Raw genomic sequence first — 8,479 nt, 5'->3', positions numbered from 1 at the left:
AGATCTGTTGGCAGTGCTACCCACTGGCTTTGGGAAAAGCTTAATATTTACGTAAAATGGGGTTGACTAGCCTACACGACTTCTACGGTTCGTGACATTTGTACATTTGCCGCTCTCTGTTCGGTCACTCGACCTTCTCTCATTCTCATTCTTCTCATTTTTCCCCTCCCCCATCCCCCACCGTCTAACATGGCGGTCTAACATGGCGGTCTAACATGGCGGTCGCAAGGTTGTAACGCTAACTCACCCCAATAAGACGCCTGCACTGCAGGCTACTTCGCTTGCAATAATTTCCCACCCTTCCCAATCATTCTGTTGGAGTCCGCGATATGTCGAACTGCGGTTACATAAATAACACGTGATTACTTATGGAATCACGTGACCTTTTGAGTCTGCGCAATCGATTCGATGACGTCATTGTGAGTTTTCCGTTTAGCCTCGTGATATAAACGTCGCAGGTACGTTTTTCAGAGGAAGAATTAGAAGGAGGTCGTGAGAGTTTTATTTAGAAGTTTTGCATATTTTCCCCGTTTCTTTCTGTCTAAAAAAGGCTATTGCGACAGAAAGTCCCATCATGGCTATGTCATTTGCCTTGGATCACGATTACTGCTCAGCGGCTCCATCTGACCAAGATTCTAAGACCGATACGCTGTCGACAGATAGAGACGCAACGAGACCGGAGGCAAAGAGAAAGGAAGTTTTGTGTTCTAGAGTTGATCCTGACATGGAGCCGTTGCCAGTCGTTGAAAGTGTAAACCTCGATGCGAGATCAAGCTCGCTGTCTCCAGCTCACAGCATGGACAGTGGAGTAGATGCTGGTGTGGAAGATTTCTTGGCCGATTTTGCTACCTCTTGGGTTGACGAAGACTTTGGTTTGAACGAACAGGATATTAAAGATTTGGAAGCTCTTCTGGAAATAAGCGAAAACATTCAAGCAAACGAACTAACCTCTAACAATTGTGAAAATTCAGGTGGCGCTGAAACTCGTCGAATCACAAACCCGAATGTTCAGTGTGGTAAAAAGCAGCAGATATCGGAGGAAGACGACAAAGTCATCGCCGAAAGAAACAAGAAAAACGCCATTGCCGCTCGGGAGAACCGACAAAAGAAGAAGAAATACGTTGAAGGACTTGAGAACAATGTTGCTCAACTGAAAGAAGAGAATAAGACTTTGAAAACCCGCAACGAAGGCATGACAACCATGATCAGAAAGCTATCGGATGAGGTGAAATACCTGCGAAGTGTTCTGGCGAACGAGAGCACAATTTCGCTTCTGCTGAAGAGCGTGGCCTCTACACCTGGCATTTCGCTTTCTTCTTCGTTGATGCAGTCGTCGGGAAGCGAAAATGAAAACGTGCGGGAGGAGGAGAGGCAGTATGTTACGAGAAGCAAGAAACGGCGGTCAGACGACGAGGCCACTCCAAGCAAGCGAACCCGCTCAAGTTCCTCTGGTGGTGTCTGTCTTCATGTGAAGAACGGCAAAGTGTCCTTGGAGTTGTGCGCAAAGTGTGAGAGGAAAGCTACTCAAAGTGGATTCCTGTAAAATTTCAAACAAAATGTCGGTATCACAGGCCAAGTATAATATTTCTACTTTTGTCAAACTGAAGTGCTGATGCGAATGATGCAGTGGAACAACGACCATAAACAGGGAATGAACCCAAGTGTTAAGGTTTTGAGTTGCAGAGATTCAAGACAGAAAACGATGAAAAACAACAAAAAAAGGAACCGCCAATATGTAATTTTCATGAATTTTTGAGCAGCACGCACTCGTCGTCTTTCTTTTTCTTTTCAGGTGCAGAACAAGATCAGATCCCATCCACAAGTTATACATGTTGTGGACATCAACAGAACAGACTTCTAAACCGAAATGGTAAAGTATCAGATTCCTAGGATTTTAAAAGCTTGACCTTTTAATAAGTTTAAGACAGGTCCTGATGCCCAATGTTAGAGTCACTGAGTCAAAGCGGCAGTGGCAGACCCTCATAACGTTAAAAAATAATTATATGTTGAGTGTTCAGGATTGCCAGCAATTTTTTTAGCTGAACTTGAGATATTTTCTTGGTTTTAAAAAAAAGCAAAATTAAACATCCTGCGAATGAAAGGAACTGCAGTTATCGTGATCCCAACATGTCATATGCACATGTTTTTCAGGCGCTGGGTTTGGTTGTGCTTTGCTCTTACTATTCAATTTAGTTGTGTGAATTTTTCCATTGTAGTTCATTGTACTGCCCTGTGATATTTCTATCGCGCAGCCATTTACATTCTGTGTCACAAGTTTTCACAAATTGACAGAACTGAGAATTTAGGGCGTAGTTTTGATCACAGATAGCTTTCAAAACTAACTGAAAAGCTTTAATGGCAGGCACTACCATCCCATACAGTTACCTGGCCCATAATAGGGAGCATAAGAAAACCATGATGTCATTGGCAACAGCAACGTCACTAAACAAAAGGTTTAATGAGCAGAACAATGGCTGTGCATGTGTTACAATTCTTGGTACATTCTTTGCTGTCCTCTGCAAACAATGTGAAGTGACCAATTCTTTGTCTGAGGAACGTGAACCACCGTGGCTAATTTTTAAAATTTTAATTTCAAATTTACTGCTGTGTTCTGGATTTAGTTTTGTGATAGTTTTGACAGTGATAAACAAAGTGAATGACTTTAGAGTATCGTGAGATTCGTAGGTAAAGTATAATTCATTTTTTATTTAATGCTGTCCTTGTGTGGCCATTATGGTTTCTGAAACTCCCTAATAAACTTGTCTTAAACACTCAAAAGGTCAAGCTTTATTTCGTCAATCTGGAAGACATTGTAACTGACAAACAGTCATTTTTCCTTTCATGCTTCTTAAAGCTGCATCATCTACAGGCTTTGGAGAGCCCCTTCTGGACTACTACTGTATGTAGGTAATGCATATTCTGTAAAATAAATTAGTAATCAGAGACGAAGTGGCAAAGAAGACTCTCAAGATGACTATTAAGTTATGAATCAGTATTTTGAAGTTTCAGGAGATAGGTTCAAGGAGGTTCCCATCGTGATATTACAATTTTGGAATGTTCAGTTTTGGGTCAATGAAAAGATGGATGACATTTGTGTATGTGTTCAACTTGGTTTAGTAAAGCCGTTCTTCATTTTGTATACCATCTGTTAACCTGTTAAAAACAGCCACAAAATCATTTTGTACATATTAAGAAACCTTGGTGACCCAACATAAGCTATTGCCTTTTTGCAAGACATAGCAAATAACAAAAATTCAAAAAAAATAAATAAATACTAAAATGTATATAAGGAGTGTATATAACAATATTAGAATTAAAAAGAACTTTATTTTAATCAGACTACAGTGTTGTTTGGTGGTGTAATAATTTTTAGGTGTAATGAATAATTAATAGGTAATTTCACTTGCCTACAAATTATTCACTGTTTGTCAGAAGAAAAGGTCTTCAAGGAATTTAATGTCTGGTGTGCATCAAATAGGCTGTTTTCAATGTATTAAAATTCTAACTCAGCTATGAGACTGGGGGAATGAAACAAAGGAAATTAATTATTCATCTGTCAACCTTGATGCAATTTCTTTTCATTCATTCAAGCCTCCAAGGCAAGTTAGAATTTTGATTTAATGAAAATTGCCAATTCAAAAGGCACACTGATGCTTGGAGTCACAATGAGACATGGCTTTCATTGGTCATGGTCGGTGTATTCTGGTGCAACTTACTCCGGAATATATGATCAAATCTGTCATTGGCTCAAACACCCAAAGGAATGCAGCCTGTATGTGAGCAGTTGTTGTTTGGGAGGGACCATTGTGTGAGGAACCCACACAATGAATGCGAATCAGACCAGTGATATTAACCCCACTGCATAATCTGGTCAGATGGGTATGTTCTGCTTCAGTGCATATGAGCAATAACGTAGGAATGAAGTTGGGGTGGATACCTATATAAATTTTGTACTTTTGTCCAGCCTGATGTTAACTTGGCAACCTTGCTCCTTGGATTCCAGGATATTTCTTTTCAGTATATGGGATAATCAGACCATTGTCTTCACTTCTAGGAGGCTGGGTGGTGATTCGACTGATTGGGTTTTTTGTGTTGTGTAGATCATATTGCAAAATAAAATGAAATTCCATCTGTCCTTGGGTATCAATATTCTCTCCTGTTTGTGAAGTGGAATCCCATTGCATTCCAGAGATACAGGGATATTGGGTCAGTGAAGTTGTAAAAATCGTTAAAGTCAGCAACATGCCCCAATGAAAAATGGCTTGCTTGGATAAAACCTGTTCTCAAGCGTATCATGCATTGTAACTATCGCCTAGCCCCTGATTTTAGCTTGAATCCGAACAAGTTACTTTGGCTGCCTGCATTCTTTGGGAGTACGTGACCAAATGAAGGCTCAAACTTGATTTCAGGTGCCGTTGCCTCTGTTGCTGAGGACAATCTCCAGGGAGGCAAAGGAGAGAAAGCCTGGTATCAAGGTTGAATGAAACGAGGCATTCATAGGGCTGGGAGTGGTCTTAAGCACACTGTGGTGCTGGGACACTGAAAACCATCTTTAATTTGGAACCCTTTCCTAGACTAGGCACAGAGAATGCATAGTCCAACATACACATGTATGCCAACTAAAGCAATATCTTGCAGTGTCACTTCCCAGTTTCAATTTCTTTTATAGAACCCTAGGCGAGGAACCCTGTTCTGTTCTAGACTAAATTTTTGATGTACTGGCCAATTTAATTTCTGGTGAATTATACCCTATTCTAGTATAAAACTGTCTAATTCTCTACCCTGTCCCAGACTAAACTGGCTGAAAAGCATACCCTTCACAGTGGCGTACCTATATAGCTTACAAATGGGTGTGCCCCCCTTAGGCTAGGATGTATAGATGGCAACCGGATGACACACTGTTACCTCACAGGTTGGAGAGTGGTGGAGAGGATACATGCATAAGATTTGGAGAGGTGTGAAAAAAAACCCCAGTCCAATACAGGCATGCGATCCATCTTGAGAGGGGTGAGGGGTGTGGTTGAATTTAGGCTTGATTACGAAAAAGGAGCCCACGCTCCTCCCTGATCTTGCAGAGTACTTCTGAGAGCTACTCCTTCTGGTCCCCAGAGGCCACGCTCCTTTTGGTCAGCACCAGGAATTCTTGGTGCTGACCAAAAGGAGCACGGCCTCTGAGGACGAGAAAGAGAGCTACTCTAACATCTCTCCCATCGTTATTAGATGAAAATGTGCGTATTGGGCTCAGGGCTGGGTAACCATGACGTATCCTCTTCACTCCAGTTTACTATAATGCCTTATCAGTGTTATTATGCCTGGATATTTATGACAGACAGGAATTTTTATCCAGTCAACAGCAATTTTCAGTCCATCATGGAAAAACTATTGATCCACCAGGAAATGAGCATAAAATGATGTAACATCGAAATTTAGGCCTCACGGAATGGTATGCAGTACATCAGCAGGAAAAAATTTATGACATGCGCAGTCGAACGGCTTCTCGGAAACACTTGCTCCAGTCAAATTATTGTAAACTTCTTGGCTGAATATCGTCTTCCAACGCGAAGTTTTTGGCCCATAGACGTGAAAAGAAGGAAGAATGGGGCACAGCTGAAAGTTCTACCGTTTTAATTTTTTCTCTTTCGTCGCGTAAGTGGCAGAAATACGTATTTTTTTACTTTTTTGCCGTCCTCAGCGGGCAGAGGCGGTGATATCGAAAAACCAAAACGGTGAAATTCGAGATTTGTCTTCTAGTTTCCTGGATAATGAAGGTCTAGAGGCCTAGACTGATTGCTCTTGAAGTTATTTCAACTTTTTCCCCGCGCGCCCAAGATATTGTAGTGGAATAAATATCGAATGCACTAAGCGCACGGAGACAGCTTGGGAGATGTTAAATTCGAGGCTACGAGAGGTGAGTTCACGCTCCATTCTTTCAGGTAAATGCAAATAGTTACCCCCTGCTAGTATTGATTAGTAAGCCACAAAAACTGTTTGGTATTCCAGTAATGATTTTTTCCAACATAATAGGCACTTTCATTTTTAATGATCTGAATAAAGGTGGTCTTGTTTAGACATCCCGCTGTTGATAATATTTTCATGAAATTTTGGGAGGGAATTAAATTATTCAGGCTATTGTGCGTTTTATCAGTTACATCAGGTTTTAATAAAGACTGCTCTGCTTTACATTCCACTATATTAAGTTACTTTCGATTCCTTTCAACCTTGTTACTGTGAAAATTATGCGGCTTACTTATCATGCTAGTTTTAAACAACTGCCCCATATGAATGATAATGAAAAACAATTATGTATGTTCAAATTCATTGTAAACTGCCGACTGTACAACTTTACAGCAATCATGCATTATAATCACTCAGAAGTATTTTTATATTCACATTCACTGTAAACTGCTGACTGTACAACTCTACAGTAATCATGTATTACATTATAATCACTCAGAAGTATTTTGATATTTATGATCACTATTATTTACACTGCAATAATTTGTATTTTACAAATAGCTAAGACTCCTCACAAACTAATTACTTTACCTGAATCTCAGATAGAACATAGTTGAAGCACATTTATTTAGTATGAAATTCTTACAACTGAAAATAATCTTTTTACAAAAATACATTTTTAGAAAGAGCCACCCCATATTTGACTTTCATTCTTCTTGCATAGGTAACTGGGTGGTATTCATGTCCAAAGTGGATGGAAGATCAATGTTCAAAGACTGTACAATGTTGTCAAACTGTTACCAAGGACATATGCCCTGGGTTTATTGATCTCTGGGCACCAGTTGTGGACACCTACAATGTGCTGCTCTTCGCCAGCTTTGTTGGAGTCATCACTCCATACATGGAAATCATATTGGCTACTTGCAAATCTTTTGCATAATATCAGTTTATTGGCCTCCCCCTATAGGATATATCAGTCTGCCAGTGTGGATAGCGAGACAACAACATTTGTTGGGGGGCTACAGTTGAATAAAATACTGAAAATTAGATGTAATGCAATGGGTGCCTTTTGGCTAGAAAGCAAACATGCATGCTGTAAACATCTCATGCAGGCCATAAACATGACTGTTCTATGATTTGTTCCATTTTTGCCATGAGAAAATGTATCCACAAGGGAATACCTAGGTTTCTTTACATTTTCATCATTTTCCTTTAATTGTCTTTTCAGCTTTGTGGAAGCAGATTTTGTCCCTCGTAGTTTGTTACCGACTTGTTTCGTTTTCAATTCAGTAGACTTCAAAGTTCTTTCATGCTTCTTTGCTTCACTTTGTAACTTCAAGACATCTTTCCTTAGGTCATTGTTAATTCTTCTCAAAAATACTGTAAATATGAAAATGTCATTATTAAAAACTGTTCCTTACTATGATAAATAGGGCCTTACAAGTTTTATGAGAGTACAAACTTGTACTTTGTGTTATTTAAATAATAAATTTAAGGATAGAAAAACTAAAGTATACAGTGTATTTGTGTGGATTTCTGAAAGTTACTGTTTCCTCAGCGGTCCGCTTATATCGAGTCGAGATGTTGACTTGCTAATTTACAAAACGAAAGGCAGGCAAATCCTTTGGGGGAAAATGCATTCTCACGAAATTTACGACTAGACTAAAATTTGTCGGTCGCTTTTGGTTAAAAGGCTGTTTTTTTTTTTTAACATGAACCTACGAAAGTACCTGAAGTACTGGCGTAATATAAAATTAAAAATAACCTAAATATCTAATTTTGAACATTTTGCAATGGTTCGAGCAAGCAGACTTTTTCAAAAGAGCATTTAGCTGCGATTCAAATCTTGTTTACTGCGTACCCAGCTATGAAGGAGCCTTTTTTTGTGAAGCGCTGATATCCAGTCCAGAGTATGTTATTAAATTTTTGTCTGCCTCGGAACTCAACGTCCAACTCGATCGCCAAAATCGCCGCTTCAAGTTTGGTATTTTGACACAGCCGTGTCCTATGTGACCATACCATTTAGTTTGCTTCATTTTACAAACTTTTTAAAAATATTTTCCTTTTAAGTATTCCTTGACCCCTTGTGGTGGTAATATATTATTACGTTAAATAAGTTTGAATTTAAAAATTTTAGTGACAACATCGAAACTCGCATTAATTGACATCGCCACGAATTTTTAATGTGTTTGTGGGAAAGCGACTTTTACTGGCAATTCAAAAACTTTAAGAACCACTTTTTAGGAGATTTATAGACGGCTTGATGACTACTTGAGCAGACACTCACCTATACTTCGTCGTAGAGTTTGTATTGTCCTCTTCAGGCTGGCACTTTCACACTGTAGGCGTTTACAGCCTCGCTCGAGTTTGTCGATTTTTTCCTCGCTCGACAGGTTTTTCAATTCTACTCGGACACTGCTTGCAGCTATTTTTTTCACGTTTTTATTGGTAATTTAATTCTTTCTTCTTTACTGACGATTGATTTAACCGGGAAAAATGACTGCCATGAACTCCTTTTCGTCCC

The 8,479-nt window shown here is 39.4% G+C and overlaps 1 protein-coding gene and 1 long non-coding RNA gene across 2 annotated transcripts; both read left to right on the top strand.

The window, feature by feature from the left end:
• Positions 1 to 437: 437 nt before the first annotated feature.
• Positions 438 to 3,334, top strand: LOC145465383 (uncharacterized). Its single transcript, XM_081449162.1, has 2 exons — positions 438 to 1,870; positions 2,855 to 3,334. The coding sequence occupies exon 1, from the start codon at positions 575 to 577 to the stop codon at positions 1,541 to 1,543; it is 969 nt and encodes a 322-aa protein (XP_081305288.1). The 5' UTR covers positions 438 to 574; the 3' UTR covers positions 1,544 to 1,870; positions 2,855 to 3,334.
• A 2,107-nt stretch (positions 3,335 to 5,441) lies between these two features.
• LOC145465384 (uncharacterized) lies at positions 5,442 to 8,143 on the top strand. Its single transcript, XR_014041583.1, has 3 exons — positions 5,442 to 5,646; positions 5,752 to 5,908; positions 6,680 to 8,143. It is a non-coding gene; the product is annotated as an uncharacterized LOC145465384 (long non-coding RNA).
• The last annotated feature ends 336 nt before the right edge of the window (positions 8,144 to 8,479 follow it).

The sequence above is a fragment of the Orbicella franksi genome, chromosome 13 (genome assembly GCF_964199315.1).
Source record: "Orbicella franksi chromosome 13, jaOrbFran1.1, whole genome shotgun sequence".
Taxonomy (NCBI): domain Eukaryota; kingdom Metazoa; phylum Cnidaria; class Anthozoa; order Scleractinia; family Merulinidae; genus Orbicella; species Orbicella franksi.
Note: the sequence above shows the minus strand (reverse complement) of the source record. Positions and strands in the feature narration are given on the sequence as shown.